Here is a 15,219-nt window from a genome sequence, read left to right as displayed (position 1 = left end):
CATCAAGAAGGTGAGCTTGTCAGATGTGACTTGAAGCTTTTGGGCTTCTTAGAGAGAGCTTCCCCGCTGTTTGCGTTGGTCTGAAAACATCCACTCTTCAAGTCGCGCTCCTCCACCGCTGCTCGTGCTCCACTTTTCTCTTCACCACACTCCTCAGCCACTTGTCTAAGCTCTCTGCTTCAGCCTGCGCGTCGATTTCCATTGCATCGCCCTCAACGTCCAATTTGATGCCGCCTTGGTCTTCGCTGTCGTCCTCGCCGCAACACGCTTCCTCAGCCATTTGACAGGCTTCGTTCCAATCTTCATAACTAAAGGATCCTTCACTCTCACTCAGCAACATCTTCCTCTTGCCCGAAAAAGCGAAGACATGGACTGCGCGTATGGGTTTCGCGCGCAAGAGCTGGTTGGCGGTTGGCGATAGAAGTGCTGAAGAAGGTGAGGCAGGTTGCGCAACGATTACAGATGTGAGTGTTGTGGATAGAGGTATCGAGGCAGAGAGAAGGGCGAGAAGCGCGGTATGGAGGAGGTGGGGGAGGAGAGAAAGAGACTTGGGAGAATTGTCAGCGATCTTGGCCGTGGCTACGAACAGTGGACTGCAGACGAACCGTATTGACACCTGCGGTGCTATCTTCCTCGGGCAAGCTCCTCACTTGCAGGGTAATTTGAACCAGCGTCCGTGGTATCGATTGCGTCAGAATAATGCTGCGTAGCGTGTTGTGAACGAGGGTTTCGAGGTGTCGCTCTCTTGGGCCTTTCAGCGTATTATTGTCAGCCCCGAGCTATCTTTGACATTCTACTATCGGGTACCGTTACGCACTTCCTACGCCCGCGGCTGGCCTCAGGTTGACTTCAATGGCGGCTTCTTCTGGCAACTCATCGCGCCGCTGCACCTCGATTGGTCCATTGACGGCGCCGATGATGGAGTACCCATTGTGTGTATATGTCGCTGAGCCATCGGCGCGATTCAAGTGGGTGAGGGTAACTGTCGGGACAACCATGGCTGGATGTATTTTTGTATTGTTTGCGCGTGTCGGCGTCGTCATGGGTTGGTGGCGCCCATGTCCAAAAGTTTTGGTGGGGAGATAAGCTTTGGTCGCGGAGCGCACATGAGCTCTATGCGACCGAGGTGCCAGCCAGCATCACCGCGGCCAACCCAGCCAGCCAGCCAGCCCATTGCGCCTGGGACGTATTGGCCAGCCAGCCTCCTCGCTCGCCTTTCACCGCCATCTCACCCTCGGCGCTCCCTCTGTACAAACTCCCCGCACAACTATCCACCTCGTACCACCAGTCTGGTTTGCGTGCCAATCGCAGAGTGAAACCCACATCATGGCCGGTTCTTCGCGCAATGCCTCGCCTATCAAGCGGCTGATGACGGAGCTGCAAACATACCAATCCAACAAGAACGATGTCCTCTACGACCTGGGGCCCACCGACGACGACGTCATGCAATGGCGCGCCGTCATGAAAGGCGTGCCAGGAACCGCATACGAAGGTACATGCAGTCACCTCTTTCACCCGCTCTTCACGCTACTAACACACACACCTAAACAGACGGCTGCTGGCTCCTCTCCATCTCCATCCCCTCAACCTACCCCCTCGCACCCCCCACCGTCCGCTTCATAACCCCCATTTGCCACCCCAATGTCGACTTCAAAACTGGGGAAATCTGCCTCGATCTCCTCAAGACTTCTTGGACCCCCGCCTATACTATCTCTACGACTATGACTAGTATCCACCAGCTGCTTACCAGCGCTGAGCCAGACAGCCCGCTCAACGTCGATGTCGCGCAGTTGTTTCGCACGGGTGACGAGGTTGGCGCAAGAAGCTTGATCCGCTGGTATACTGCTAGTGAGAAATATGTATGGAAGGATAAGTATTAAACTTTTGAATCTGGAGGCGGGAAGTAACGACCATGGTCGGATAGTAATCGGCGTTTAGTTTTCTCTTTTTACGATTGTTTTTGGGCCAAAGATACCCAAGTAAACTGACTCGAATTTAACACCCCCCCCCCCCCCTCTCTAAAGAAATAAATCATGTGAATATGCGGTTTGGATTCCTGACCTTGAAACCATATCTTCTTTCTATTCTTGGAAGCAATATCATGTGTGGATACTGGTATCAAGACCATTTATTACTAAGATAAAAACTAGTCCTTATCAGATAGAAACACACAGACAACAATACTTTCGTACTCCAGCTAAAACTAACTTACCTGACTCCACAGCTACTAATAAGTTTCAAACCCCACATCTTTTGCAATCTAGAACCCCTCTTCCCCCCCCCAAATCCGGCGGCTTTCTAGAGGAACGAGAAAAAAACAAGCGAAAATGCATATTACCTGATGCCATGGATCTTGTTTTCAGCGCAAGCCCTCCCCCACCTACTAATTCTCGTGTCTCCGCGGAATGCCCCTAAGAGCTGAGAATGCGTTTCGGGATTTCCCATGGAGAGAGGAATTTTGATCGCGCAACATTTGTTTAAACCCTTTTTAGGACTTTTGGGAGGAGGAGAGAAAGGTTTAGAGTTTAGGTTATGCGATTTAGTGAGGGAGGGCTGAAAGTTTTTCTTTTTTAGTTTGAATGAATTGTTGTTTGAGTGAAAAAGGTGTGGAGAGGAAAAGAGGAGGAGAGAGAGATATGCACGGACATGGAAAGTTGTATGGAACATGTCTTGCTCTATATGAATGAATGATGACTCTATTCTCCATCTATCATCGAAAAAATATATATGTAAGTACTTCAAAAAAATCCAATTTGCTCAACGGTACCCTTAATTCCGCCATACAATACCCTAACCGCTTGCTTCCAAACACCGCAGACCCCCCAACACCCTCCCCCAACCCCTCGCAACAAAATATCTTGCATGTTACCTCCCCCATGTACCCTATACTCTCTCCCCATCCCTCCCCCCCCAAAAAAAGCCCAACCAACGCCCCACAAATCCTATATTCCCCTACCTGAAGCCTGCACCGGCATTCCCCCCTCGTCCCCAAGACCCCTCCCCGGTCACCTTGTTTTCCCTTCGCATTCAGCTAGCAAGCACGCACGCCACCACGCGGCGCTAGCGCACGCCTCTGGCTGGAAATCGACAGGGTGGTAGCCCGTATGCGGTTCACGCCGTTGAGTGGGTGATTTTGCTGCAAGCTTTGTGGTCACGCGGCTCTCTCTCTCGCGATAGCTGGGCGTGACAGCGAAGCAAGCACAAGTGCCAATATACTACTTGCTTTCTTTTCTTGGCTGCGGCTGTTTGGGGGTTCGGGGGGGTGAGAGATTGGATCCCGGGTTTTTTCGGGGGAGGCTGGGCGTGCGGTGGGACGTGAGGGAGAAGAGAGGGGAGATGGGAGTGGGGATGTAGAAGCAGGTAGAGGAAAGGATGAGGTGAGGTCGGAGGTAAATGAGGAAGAAGGGCAAGAGAAGCAGGCGGGAAATGAAGCGGTTGCGTGGTGTTTCTGCTCTTTCTCTTCTCTCGAAGCATCAACTCTTGAGATGGTATTGTCGATTACACGCTTTTAGAAGTTTCATTTTTTCTTCTTGTTTTTCGCCTTTTCAGCCGCGCGGTTAATAGGGCGGTATACGGACTTTTGCGGGATAAAAGAAGAGGAATAAGAAAAAAACGACATCATCCGGCATTGATGGTCCATTGGTTGCGCCGCCAACCTCTTGTCGAGACAGTAACGACGCCTTCGCGGATAGTGTCGTTTTCTGGGCTGATATTTGTGGGGATGCGGCGTGAATAGAGAATAGTCTCGAGTTCTTCGGGCCGTTTGTCTCTAGGCGCTTCCGTTTTCATGCCCTCTTCTGTAGTTTCTGCAACTGCGATTGTTGGCAAGGGAACTGGAAAGTATGGTGCGTCGTATGGTCCGGGAAGACTCTGGGGCGGTGCTATCCATGGGTATATGGGTGAACGAGATGGTTCCAAAGTTTCCTGCTTGAGGGATTCAAGGTATTCGTTTTGATTTGGTTCCAGTGATGACTGATGGGCGGTGTCGTGTCTTTGTGCTTCCGAGTCGGTGTTCTCTTTCGAGTCGGTATCTGGATGCACCTGCTTTCTCGCAGACACATCCATCTCTCCACCCTGCGACGAATCTTTTCGTTTTTTGACAGCCAATCGCTCTTGGCCCATGCCTGAGTCCTCCATCTTCTCATCAAAACGCAACACGCTTTTTCTTCTTCTTCCCAGAATACGTGCGATTGATCGCAGGGTGATTGCAAACAAGGAAACCAGCAAAACAGTGCTAAAAAGAGTCTGTGACTCGACAGCTGTGCGCCAGCCATGCAAGCAGCCAACTCCAGTAGATATAGGAAGTGGAGGCATCGGAACAGTGATGACGACGGTGCGACAGATATAGGCCTTGGCACAGTCCTTCTAAGCAACTGACGAATTAACAAATATAGAGATGCTGCAGGCCAGGATAGTTCTAGATTACTTTGGTCAGTAGACTGGACAGCAGCAAGGCAGCCTTTTCATATGACATACCTCAGAAAAAGGGATGGGGCAACTCGTTAGCATAAGCACTAGGACACGAAGCCTCTGGTCAATAGTATCGAGATCGAGTTTTTTACAAGACTCGTGGGCAAAAGGCTCCAGTCCGTTCCTGTACCACTTGCACCGGGGCCCTGGATGTTATCAATAAAAGTGGTATATGGGGCGGGACCAGAAGAAGCTGATGTGATGATGCAAAAGACACGGGTATTATTGTTCCTGCATTTCGCTTCTCTCGACAACGATGCCACTGTGAATTACTTATTTACCTTTGACGGCGACATCAGCAAGCCCAGGTGACACTGAAACATGATGATTTCGAGATGCTAGCTCGCCGCGATCTGGTGGCACTGGCAAAGTGCCACACGCTAGGATGAAGCGAAAGCCTGGATAGATGGCGAATCGAGTAAAAGGTATCAGACATGGTCCATCTCAGCTGTATCTTGCCGGCGGCAGGCGCAACATGACAGATGCTTCCAGGGGATCGGCTTAGGGTGGTGGGCGGTCTCAGCATGTCAACCACTCGTACTTGCAGCTTGGCAGCTCCTTGTTCAGCTCGAGTGCGCGATGGTGGCGTTCGTTGTGGCGCTGGCCGCACGGCATTCCGCCGGATTGGCAGGGGTAACCCGAATCGCATCTCTGCGCTAGGGAACAACGGCGAGCTGGCGCGGAACGCATTCGACCACATCCTTCGTGTGCGATTTGGCGCCGCTACTGGTGCACTGTGGCGTAATCATCGAGGCACAAATGCAAAGGGGGTGTGGTGCTGCCAAGGCAAACATGTCCCGTGATGAATGGGTTTCAGCTTGTGTGCAGACGCCAACCGAAAGGCAACCCGCACCCATGTCGGCCATACCCTACCCACCGACAAACAGGTAAAACTGGTTATCAGACTGCAGCTTGACGCCCGTGTATATACTTACACCAATCGCTTCGTCGAAACAGCCGCCATTTCCGCTCCATGTGGGCTTGTTTACAGCGATTTCGTGCAGCAAATGATTGCCTCTACCATGTGAATGGTAACTGTTAGCGACTCCGGCCTCCATGGCTTCCGCAACTCTACTCTCACCGATTCTAGTTCTTTGGGCGTCAATGTGTATCTCAATGTGGTTAACTCCTCGTGTACTCATGCTGTACAAATGCTGCCACAATTTGTCAAAGCGTTCGCGATCTTCGATGCCTTGTATTTCGCTGGGGTATCGATCCTCATCTTGATCGCATACTTACAGATTTTAGTAGCTGGCCAGCATGGACCTCGAGCGGTCTTGTGCAAAGGCTAGCTGGCATTCACAACTAGACTGTTCGGAACGTGCTACGCGGTCAGCTAGATTTGCACGTAGACATTTCTCATTTGTTCAGTAATCTGCGCCGTACACTTCTTCATGTCCTTGTTGCTTGCTTTTCGAAAGCCACCCACCGGAATTCGGTCATGTTGAACCACGGAGTGTTGAAAATGTAACAGCCATGTCTCAATCCGAGTATAGCAGCCACTCATGCCACACACATGATATGCACGCCTTTGTACAAGTGTGCATGCATCTGGAACCCTGCTCGCAGAACAGGTGCAGTTTGTGTCGGCGATGCTGTCATGAGGCGAAAGATCTCCCTCTAGCTAGTCCACAGTCAATTCAACAGCAGAAACTCCATGTACTATATCGGTAAATACCGTGATTCGTGGTCATGGCAAGTACACAGCCTGGCTCATCTAGGCAACCTTGTCGTTGATATTAGTCCGCCTGAAACTCAGACGTACGTAGTGTGCTTCTCCACGGCGATCCCGACGCCACACCAGCACGTGATTCGCCTCGCGCACAAACACCTCGATATGTGCGCATTAGGTCAATGGCGAGGATGCCGGCTAGACTCTCGGTAAGGGGCTGGAGTAATCTTCTGGTGGCAGATGATAGACAATCAGACTGTTGGAGGACCCATTGCCGCTTTCGAACATTTAAATTAGAACCCATTATGATGCTACGCGCCTTGTTTTCAGACTATCATAACAGGCTTTCGTGGCATGTTCGTAAGGATTCTCCTAACTTGCGCCCTTGTAGTGTAGAAGAAACCGATACGTTGAAACCTGTTTTTTTCGGCTGATGAGCCCAGCACTAGGCCAATGACTGCTTCATTCTCATGTGCCGTCCTCTTGGTAATTCCTATAATAGGCAACAATGTGAGCTGCTCTGGTATTTTCTCCATGGCTGTATCAAAGAAAATCTCTTGTTCAGTGTCAGAGTCTGGAGTGACGGAGACAGAATCGCTGCGATTCAAGTGCTGTGGAAAGACATGCGTGATCCTTGCGGTCTTGGGTTTGGCGGAAGGAAAAGGGTTCTCAGTAATCCAGAGAATTGACGTGACTGGTCCAACGAGTCTTACATATCCAGAATTAACCCTACCAAAGCGATAGACACTATCATAAGAAACGCTTGCTCCTTCAAGTGTTACCAGGTAGTCGTTCGAATCGTAGTTATGCTGGCACCACGCAAACGATATTTTCCCTTGGATGGAGGCCCAGGACCATGTCGGAGCTATGTATTCTTCGTACCTTTTCGGATAGCCTAGCCATTTATATGAGTACCCTCCCTGAGGGGTCTCAGTTATCCTGGGCTTCCATAAAAGATACACCGGCAGTGACGATTGCCACATGCCTGCAAGATATCCGTCTGCAGGTTCGCCTGAACTGGAAATTGATATGCTACTTGCAATACCAGCCAGTGCTATGAGCTTGTCCTTGGAGTAGGTGAGACTTGACATTGAGTACAATTCCACCACTGCATCCCAATCCCGAAATGCTGATGAGCTCTTCATTTGGGCGTAGAGGGTGACTTCTTGGTTGATGATAGGTCGAAACATTTTCATGAGGCTATTCCGTATTCTTTTCATCATCGTTTCATGTTTTGGGGCTTCTGAGATATACTTTGCGGGCCAGCGTTCATCCTTGGTCTCATCTCCAAGCTGTAGTTTCTTAATACCGATGAGTGAATCTCCACACAAAACAGCAGGAAGTCTGTTATAGTAGGTTTCACATGCGGATATCTCTCGGCATTCCCAAAAAACCTGCTCATGCCCAAAATGTAAAACACGAGGTGAAAGGATTCGTTCTTGTAGTACCCATGCGCGTCTGTTCAGTGGCTCTTCCGTAAGCTTTCTAGCCCAGAGGCTAGGTTCCGGTACAATGAGGTACCTGGTTTTCCTTCCTCGGTGATTCGACCAACAAATATCAAGTTCCGTCGGTACTACCTGCTGAGGATTTCTCTCCCAAAAGCATCCCTGAGAACTGTCGCTCGCGCCTGTGGCGGCTATGTTAATGAAGGAATACCGGTATATATTGCTCATGGAAGCAGCTTCACGCATCCAGTCATCGCCATCGTCTTGAATTATGCATAAAGAATCGATCCAAAGATATCGCAAGTGGAACTTTCGGGCGATCTTGACTGCATCTCGGAACGTTTTCGGAAATTGTTGATATGGAATGAGCTGCTGGAATTCCTCGATATTGTGCATGGTTGTTCGAGGTAGTTGTACAGTTATACCCCAGCAGTGAGAGAGTGTGGCGTAGTTTTGTTTGGGCCGAGAAGCATCCTTTCCATTTACCAACCGAACAACGTCTTTTTCAAAGGTGCCGACATCAAGCAATCGCGTGGGTGCCCATTGCTCCGGGAGAGAAGCATTGCATCGTGTGTGGTTCTGGGTACAATTTCTGACCCAATGTTCAATCAGATCCCAAGTCTGTGGAGAGTCTGTAGATACTGAAGGCTCGTAATGGACATAGCCACCTTTGAGAAAAGATCAGCATTGGTTTGTACAGAAAACAGAAGATCTATTCGACTCACCTTGAAGGTCCTCAATAGTTTCAAAGTAAAACCGCAGTCTGAAGCTCGTCGCGGTCTGTGATTGCAAGATCAATTCGAATGAGTGTTGCCAGCTTGCTGACGATGTGTCTGATTCGCAATCAATGGGAAATAACGTTTCCGGAGGATCAGAAGAGTCTGAGTCCCTGTTATATACTCGACTAAACACAAGCGCACATATACAGCAAGCGGTTTCAGCTGAACTTCTCAAAGATGAGAGTGATTGGTGATATGCAAGATTTTTGTACCATCCAGCTACCCGTATTATATCTAGTATGCCCTTGCATGTTGTGCATAATTCTTTGGGAGCCGTGGAAACCATGTCGGGAGACGCAGTAATAGACTTTGTTGAGGCGCAAGTATAGCAGTGAACATGGCGCGATGTTGCCTGAGGGACTTATGGGATTCGGCTTTAACATGCAAAGTGGCTGAGCAAGAATACCCCGCCCACGTCTCGTATCGCAGCCTCATCTCTCTTCGCTTCGCGAAAGTGCTGCGCATTTTTTACTGTTATATCTTTATTGTATGTGTGTATAACTTGTAAGTCCTGGTCATTAGTGCCTCATCGATGTGGGAGGGAAACTGAGACATTGGAATATTTTCTTAGTTTCTTAATGTGTGGTATCCATGGGTTCACGGAATGAGAGTACACATTGTGCTTAGGAAGTGCCCGAAATATTTCCGGGAAAACACATGACACCAGGCGCAATGTTGTTGCCTGTAGCGCATGACTAGGAGGCCCTTAAGAGATGAATCAAGACTATCACATAACAACCTTTTCTGGGCGCAGAAGAGTATGCCAACATGACAACCGACCTTGATACTTTGTCAGGGCTCCTACAAAACGCTCAAAACTGAGCATCGAGCTGAAAGATCGGTTGTCCTTCCCTCCATTCATCAAATTCTTTTTCTCCTGGCATTTCTCTGCCATCAGAAAGTCTGAGTCTTGGGAATGGTCTCGCCTCGCGGTTATAGGCAGGCTCTTTTTGTGCCAACTCCTCATTGACTAGGACTAGAGCACCGGAGTGCCAGCCTGCAGCACTGACCCGCAGAACGAAATGCGCGCCGAGGCCATCTTCGCCGCCATCTTGATCCCAGGCTCTGGCTTCTTGTTCGAACCACTCACTGACTTCCCCTTGTACGTTGGCATCGTCAGCCCACATTTGTCTGCGTTCATTGCTTTCTTGAGCGTGTGCATCATCATGCACAGTTTGCGCAAGCCATTCATTCTTCCTTGCGTCGAACCAGACCTGGCGACCGGATGTGTAGGCATGCGGCAACAAGCGCCCATTGGCATTGAATCTGTCGTACGCAATACCGCGGGCTTTTCCGACTACATTGTTATCGTTTGAGCCCAGGCCCAGCGCTCCACAGGCTGCATTCTCCATGCCATAGGATGTAATCTTGCCATTTGCGTGGAGTGCAAGGTAGTGATAATCGCCAAAAGCGACCGAGATAACATCGTTGTGCTGCAGAGCAGGTATCTTTTTCAATCCTGGGAGGTCTTTTTGCTCTGGATTCTCGTGTAGATGATGTATGCATGATTCGAGGTAGTTCTGATCGCTGATTATTACCTCACCGTTCTTGAAAATAGCGAAGCTGCGGAAAGAACCTTGGACATCGATAGGAGTGCCTTTCTCATGACGCAGTTGATGTAGCTCAACGACCCTGTCTATCTCGTTCTTTTCTCCAAATCTTCCGCAAAACACTTTGCCCAAGTCCGTGGTAAACACGACAAAGTGCTCCAACATGATGTAATTCGTCACTGCTCCCACCTCTTCACTTAATTCTCTCTGCTCATCACTTTCGCGGGCACCTTTGAGACGCTGATAGCCAGTCTTCGGGACTTCTGTATGTTCCATAACGAGCATGGTGTCTGTACCCTCGTCACCATGATCTCTTTCAACTGGATCCCATACGACTATGCCAACGCCATTCACCAGGGCCGAACTTCGGCTCCACCCTGCTACTATTTGTTTAATCTGTCCGAAAGTAGATTCGGTGCTCGACGTCCCACGCAAGGAGAGCTCGTTGATTTGCAGGGTGGCAAACTTGACTTGCAGAGCGGGCTCTCTTGTGTCAAACCACGACCATAGCCTTCCACTATCTGAAAGCGCGAGTATATGTGCTCGACCTGAGGAGAATTGGCGAATGGCGACTGTCGGCTCTTCGTATTGAGCTTGGGTAGCATTGGTTGGGTAACCTTCTGGAAAACTGAGGGCGTGGAGGGGGCCGGTGCCGTAGGAGATTCTTTGGCCATCAAGGACTCCTGCAGTATGCAAAGAGCCCTTGGAGGTGAGAAGTGTTGTCGACCAGCCTCTGAACGCATGTGTTAGCACTTTGCACATCCAAGGCAGCACGGGTGCCACAAAACGTACCCGCACTGCATATCTGCAATGACGCCCAGATTTCGCGTATTATCCATTTCTGTCGGATGAGCTTCCTTGGAGTTATATCCGGTACGGCGGCCTGGTCGCATCAGATTTGTCCTTATATGGGACAGGTGAGGAAAGAAAGTGGACTCGGGATGGGAAGCGTGCCCCAAACGGTTATGTCCATTCTGACCCCACGTGAAGACACGGCTCTGAGTGAGCAGCCGACGATACATCTTCTGCCACCAGACACCGTCATGTTGGACGACTGGCTGATTAGGTACGCGGAAAGTGGTGCGGGTGATGTAGCTCCAGTAGGCGGGGTCGAGCCGTATCGATGGGTGCTGGAACGATTTGCATGTACTGCATAGACTAAGAAAGCTCTTTGCGTCTAGGTATGGGAAGACGAGTACGAGGATATCGAGCGGGAGATCCGTGATGGATGTGATTCGTTCGTCCATGTTGGTGATGGTGGGGCCTTCTTGAGGCCTGTTCAAAGACGTACTCTTGCAGTCTGGGGATATGATTCTACTGTGTATAGGGCTGATAGGCAAATAGGAAGGGTAGTATCAGTATAGGGGGTGCCTAAACTTGGTCTTGTTTGTGGTTGAATGGCCAATGACGCAACAAACATCCGCGGGGTTGAATGCGGGACATTTCCGTTCGGGCGCTAGTCCCGAACCGGCCACCAAACTTCTGACTCAATTCACGACTCTATCAAATTTCCGCCTGCCCAGCAAGGCTTACCACTCCACGCATTCTACGGCTCCACCTTGCTATTTCGGGCCACAGAGCTATCCACCAAGTTTGATAGCCCTCAGAGAGCCAGGTTCAAGAACAGGAGCGCGGACATACCCCCACAACACAAGGCTGGCTTTCACCTCACTGGCCATCATTCAGACGCGAAGAGCAGCAACGACACAAGAGGCCCAGCGTCATGTCTGGAGAACCAGCTACTGTGCCGGCGCCAGTGCCAGCGCCAGACTCAACCGTCCCTGCAGCTGTACCAGCACCTGCCGAGAGTGCACCAGCGCCTGCAAATGGTGATGCTACAGACGGACCCAAGAAACTCTCACCAGCAGAATTGAAAAAGCAAAAACAGGCCGAAAAGCAGGCCAAAAGAGCGCAAGCTAAAGCTGCCGGAGGTGCACCCAACCAACAGCAAGGGCCCCCGAAAGATGGCCAAAAGCAGCAGAAAGACTCGAAGCAAACATCAAAAGACGACAAATCAAGGCCTCTCCCAGTACGGCGACGACCATCGCAGCAAAATGTGCCCAATTCGAAAGAACCAGAGAAGAAGTCGAAGAAAGACTTGAGCTCAAAGCAAACAGGCTTGTTTTTTGGCCACCTGTACAGCCAGCCTAAGCAGCAGTCCCTTGTTGGAGCATCAAAAGATGTTCATCCGGCGGTCCTCGCACTTGGTCTTCAGTACAGCAGCTACACCATCTGTGGCAGTACAGCACGCATGGTAGCCATGCTTCTAGTGTTCAAGACGGTCATTGAAGCCTACCAGACACCTCCAGGTAACAGCTTGGCTCGCCATCTTACCAGCCATCATCTCGGTCCCCAGATTGAGTTCTTGAAGAGCTGTAGACCGCTCAGCATCAGCATGGGAAACGCCATCAGGTGGTTGAAGGACGGTAAGTGTGCGCTTTATACTCTACTCAGAAAAACATGTGAAGCAGAAAGTTTTATTGGCATGACAATGTCCTGCTAGAGCGTTCGGACCCAGTATGCTGATTCATTCGCAGTCATTATCAAAATAGATCCATCGACCCCTGAGAACGAGGCCAAGCGCGATCTCATTGAGGAGATTGACATCTTCATTCGCGAGCGTGTCACAGCTGCGGACAGACTCATCCGCGACCTGGCAGCTACTAAAATCCAAGCAGGCGACGTAATTCTGGTTTATGCAGCCTCTTCTATTGTTGAACAGACCATAATACATGCTCACGAGTCTGGCATCCCATTCACGGTCATTGTTGTCGATTCGAAGCCACTCTTTGAAGGCAAGCAACTGGCACGGAAGCTCGCAAACCGTGGCATCACTGTTCGCTACTACCTCGTCACTGGAGCCTCGCACGCCGTAAAAGACGCCACCAAGGTCTTTTTGGGAGCGCACGCCATGATGTCCAACGGCCGTCTCTACTCGCGCGTTGGCACAGCCCTAATCTCCATGCTCGCCTACTCGCACTCCATCCCCGTCATCGTCCTCTGCCAATCCGTCAAATTCACAGAGAAAGTCGCTCTAGACTCCATTGTAGGAAACGAGGTCGCCCCCGCCGAAGAAATGCTCTCCGAAGCCGAACGTCGTGCTCTCCTCCCCCTCAGATCCCGTCTCCCCTCGTCCAAGAACGACGACAAAACGGGCTCCGAAGATGCGCCTGCAGATACCACCGACGTCCTAAAATGGATCGAAGAAGCGAAAAACCTGCATCATCTACAGGTCCTTTACGACGTTACCCCCGCACAGTACATTAACATGGTTATCACCGAATACGGGAGCTTGCCGCCCAGCTCGGTCCCCGTCGTCCACCGCCTGAGTACGAACATATAAATTCCTGCCCAGCGTTTTTTTATTTGTTGTTCAAGAGCACAGTTTTTCTTTTCAGGAAGCCAAGTACTAACACCCGGTGTTTCAGGAACTGAAGAGCAGGAGATTACGCCTTCCAAGAAGGGTATCCGTCAGGCTACTGGGTGGTAAAAAAAAAAGGGTTGGTTGGAAAAGCTTACTTGCATATACATCTTTTTTTTTCGTCTCATGGGAATAGCCAAATGCGGAGTTTCTTTCTAGCGTAATTATAGAGAAAGATGGCTTTTTCTGTCAAGTTGAATTAAGACGGTAGATAAGATGGTTTCCCTTCTTGCCCCCTAATTTCAAACTATGGCTTGCTGCTCAATTTCGCTCGAAATCTTGTTTGCTTCTTTAGCATCTCAACTCTCGTTTGGATGCAAGTCCCTCAAGGTGATACCAGGAGTCGGAAATGCACATCATTATGATAGGTCAGCCAAACACAACCATCACCCTCGCACTCATACACATTTACGTGTCTCTTCTGAAATTTATTTTCTTCGCATTTTATATACATAGTGAGGACCTAAACAAACATATCGTTTGCTCAGTCTCTGCCCGATCACTACGACTTATCCTTCATCGCCCGCAGCGCCCCCATAACGTCAATCGGCGCCGTCTTACCGGTAACCTTCTGAAGCTCTGGATCAGTAACACGCATGAAAACGTTGTGCTGTTTCTCATCGCCAATCGTGAATTTGCCCTGCGTCTGCTTGTTCTCTTGCGAAAAAGTGTCAAGTTTCTTGATCGCATCGTTGTTAAGCACAGTCTTGGCGAATTTTACATTACCCTTTGTGTACTCGTGTCCGGGGAAGACTTTGGTGTCATCTGGGAGGGCGGCAAGTGTTTCGTTCAAGGCTTTGTGCATTTGCTCGGGGTTTCCTTCAAAGAAGCGGCCGCATCCGCCAATGAACAGTGTATCTCCTGTGAATACGGCACGGTCGTTGCCGTCTTCGAAGTAGAAGCAGATGCTGTCTTGGGTGTGGCATGGTGTGTGAAGTGCCTTCACATTGATGGAGCCGATGTTGAAGGTTTCGTTGTGGCCAGGCGTAGTGGAGACTTTTTCGCAGTCACGTCCGCCAATTATCGGCAGGTTGAAAGCTTTGAGCTAAGATGTGAGTTAGGGCTATCAACATAGATTGGGTTTGTGTTCATCGAATCTCACGATTTCAGTATTGCCTCCGGCATGATCATGGTGACTTTGAAAAAGGTCAGTATGGTTTAGTTCAAAAAAGGGAAGACCCACTGATGTGTATTGATGATCTTGGTCAGTTTGAGGCCTCCAGTAGTGGTTTGCTCTTTCAAAACGGGTAGTACCCTGTGTTATAGTTAGCAAGATCGACGATCGTGATTGTTCTTGTTAAGCCTACTCTGAGGGGTTCGCTGGATCGATGATCACAGCCTCCTTGGTCTTATCATCGGACACTAGATAGGCATAGTTGTTGCCTGTGCCCTCCCCTAAGGAATGCGTAAGCAGAAGGACCGATGAACCTTTCCATCAAGGTGCTCTTACACATGGGAATCGATTGGATATGCATCGCGCGGACGGGTACGGATGAACGCTGCTTGGCGTTAGCATTGACTTCAATCCATGGAAATTGATGAGTCGATTTACTTTTGCAATAGGTCGGATAAACGATGATAAATAACTACGCTTGACTGAAGCGGCGAGAAAGCTCATATGGACGGCAGTAAGAGAGATTGGTGGAATGTAGGAGCCGTGCAATTGGAAGTGTAATGACGTGTTTGCTCCCTATCGATAAGAACGTCACGTGGAAAGAGGTCCATATCTGGAAGTCACACGCTGTTCCCAAGACTCGTTACACATACTCGTGTTTCTTATCACATCCTCCAATCTCAGCGACTAGAAAACATGTGTGATGCTTTTTGCTCACATCACCGTGGTGCGAAAGGGTCTTAGGGTCGGTACATACATGCATTCGGG

At 49.9% G+C, this 15,219-nt stretch overlaps 7 protein-coding genes across 7 annotated transcripts; 2 read left to right on the top strand and 5 right to left on the bottom strand.

The window, feature by feature from the left end:
- Positions 1 to 55: 55 nt before the first annotated feature.
- PSV08DRAFT_9826 (uncharacterized protein) lies at positions 56 to 1,037 on the bottom strand. Its single transcript, XM_014221786.2, has 3 exons — positions 818 to 1,037; positions 606 to 751; positions 56 to 547 (listed from the first exon to the last, which is right to left on the bottom strand). Exons 1-3 carry the CDS (start codon positions 996 to 998, stop codon positions 98 to 100), a joined length of 777 nt encoding a protein of 258 aa, XP_014077261.1. The 5' UTR covers positions 999 to 1,037; the 3' UTR covers positions 56 to 97.
- A 199-nt stretch (positions 1,038 to 1,236) lies between these two features.
- On the top strand, positions 1,237 to 1,890 carry PSV08DRAFT_411474 (ubiquitin-conjugating enzyme/RWD-like protein). The gene is made up of 2 exons (XM_014221787.1): positions 1,237 to 1,492; positions 1,552 to 1,890. Exons 1-2 carry the CDS (start codon positions 1,327 to 1,329, stop codon positions 1,878 to 1,880), a joined length of 495 nt encoding a protein of 164 aa, XP_014077262.1. The 5' UTR covers positions 1,237 to 1,326; the 3' UTR covers positions 1,881 to 1,890.
- A 1,611-nt stretch (positions 1,891 to 3,501) lies between these two features.
- Positions 3,502 to 4,433, bottom strand: PSV08DRAFT_320658 (uncharacterized protein). The gene has a single exon (XM_014221788.2). The coding sequence runs from the start codon at positions 4,312 to 4,314 to the stop codon at positions 3,619 to 3,621; it is 696 nt and encodes a 231-aa protein (XP_014077263.1). The 5' UTR covers positions 4,315 to 4,433; the 3' UTR covers positions 3,502 to 3,618.
- A 2,035-nt stretch (positions 4,434 to 6,468) lies between these two features.
- Positions 6,469 to 8,652, bottom strand: PSV08DRAFT_378897 (heterokaryon incompatibility protein-domain-containing protein; the record flags this gene model as incomplete). Its single annotated transcript, XM_014221790.1, has 2 exons — positions 6,469 to 8,255; positions 8,313 to 8,652. The coding sequence occupies 2 exons, from the start codon at positions 8,650 to 8,652 to the stop codon at positions 6,469 to 6,471; spliced, it is 2,127 nt and encodes a 708-aa protein (XP_014077265.1).
- Positions 8,653 to 8,949: 297 nt separating this feature from the next.
- On the bottom strand, positions 8,950 to 11,303 carry PSV08DRAFT_9806 (uncharacterized protein). Its single transcript, XM_014221791.2, has 2 exons — positions 10,709 to 11,303; positions 8,950 to 10,649 (listed from the first exon to the last, which is right to left on the bottom strand). The coding sequence occupies exons 1-2, from the start codon at positions 11,161 to 11,163 to the stop codon at positions 9,179 to 9,181; spliced, it is 1,926 nt and encodes a 641-aa protein (XP_014077266.1). The 5' UTR covers positions 11,164 to 11,303; the 3' UTR covers positions 8,950 to 9,178.
- Positions 11,304 to 11,639: 336 nt separating this feature from the next.
- Positions 11,640 to 13,259, top strand: PSV08DRAFT_403996 (uncharacterized protein; the record flags this gene model as incomplete). Its single annotated transcript, XM_014221792.1, has 2 exons — positions 11,640 to 12,342; positions 12,454 to 13,259. The coding sequence occupies 2 exons, from the start codon at positions 11,640 to 11,642 to the stop codon at positions 13,257 to 13,259; spliced, it is 1,509 nt and encodes a 502-aa protein (XP_014077267.1).
- A 482-nt stretch (positions 13,260 to 13,741) lies between these two features.
- On the bottom strand, positions 13,742 to 14,967 carry PSV08DRAFT_320629 (beta-lactamase-like protein). The gene is made up of 6 exons (XM_014221793.1): positions 14,890 to 14,967; positions 14,788 to 14,836; positions 14,645 to 14,732; positions 14,521 to 14,592; positions 14,440 to 14,473; positions 13,742 to 14,382 (listed from the first exon to the last, which is right to left on the bottom strand). Exons 1-6 carry the CDS (start codon positions 14,953 to 14,955, stop codon positions 13,840 to 13,842), a joined length of 852 nt encoding a protein of 283 aa, XP_014077268.1. The 5' UTR covers positions 14,956 to 14,967; the 3' UTR covers positions 13,742 to 13,839.
- Between the last annotated feature and the right edge of the window lie 252 nt (positions 14,968 to 15,219).

Source organism: Bipolaris maydis (assembly GCF_028858645.1).
Source record: "Bipolaris maydis strain C4 unplaced genomic scaffold PSV08scaffold_11, whole genome shotgun sequence".
In the NCBI taxonomy this organism is placed as follows: domain Eukaryota; kingdom Fungi; phylum Ascomycota; class Dothideomycetes; order Pleosporales; family Pleosporaceae; genus Bipolaris; species Bipolaris maydis.
This window is presented reverse-complemented; position numbering and strand designations above follow the sequence as displayed.

Bases quoted from the DNA above. Each gene is read 5' to 3' on its own strand.
- PSV08DRAFT_9806 (XM_014221791.2), bottom strand. From the start codon at position 11,163: ATGGACGAACGAATCACATCCATCACGGATCTCCCGCTCGATATCCTC. The intron at 10,650-10,708 runs GTACGTTTTGTG...ACATGCGTTCAG, and splicing joins ATTGCAGATATGCAGTGCGG to AGGCTGGTCGACAACACTTC.
- PSV08DRAFT_320629 (XM_014221793.1), bottom strand. From the start codon at position 14,955: ATGAGCTTTCTCGCCGCTTCAGTCAAGCGTAGTTATTTATCATCGTTT. The intron at 14,837-14,889 runs GTAAATCGACTC...AACGCCAAGCAG, and splicing joins TTATCCGACCTATTGCAAAA to CGTTCATCCGTACCCGTCCG. The intron at 14,383-14,439 runs GTGAGATTCGAT...CTCACATCTTAG, and splicing joins CCGGAGGCAATACTGAAATC to CTCAAAGCTTTCAACCTGCC.
- PSV08DRAFT_320658 (XM_014221788.2), bottom strand. From the start codon at position 4,314: ATGCCTCCACTTCCTATATCTACTGGAGTTGGCTGCTTGCATGGCTGG.
- PSV08DRAFT_9826 (XM_014221786.2), bottom strand. From the start codon at position 998: ATGGTTGTCCCGACAGTTACCCTCACCCACTTGAATCGCGCCGATGGC. The intron at 752-817 runs GTGCGTAACGGT...ATACGCTGAAAG, and splicing joins GCCAGCCGCGGGCGTAGGAA to GCCCAAGAGAGCGACACCTC. The intron at 548-605 runs GTTCGTCTGCAG...AATTCTCCCAAG, and splicing joins GCACCGCAGGTGTCAATACG to TCTCTTTCTCTCCTCCCCCA.
- PSV08DRAFT_411474 (XM_014221787.1), top strand. From the start codon at position 1,327: ATGGCCGGTTCTTCGCGCAATGCCTCGCCTATCAAGCGGCTGATGACG. The intron at 1,493-1,551 runs GTACATGCAGTC...ACACCTAAACAG, and splicing joins GCCAGGAACCGCATACGAAG to ACGGCTGCTGGCTCCTCTCC.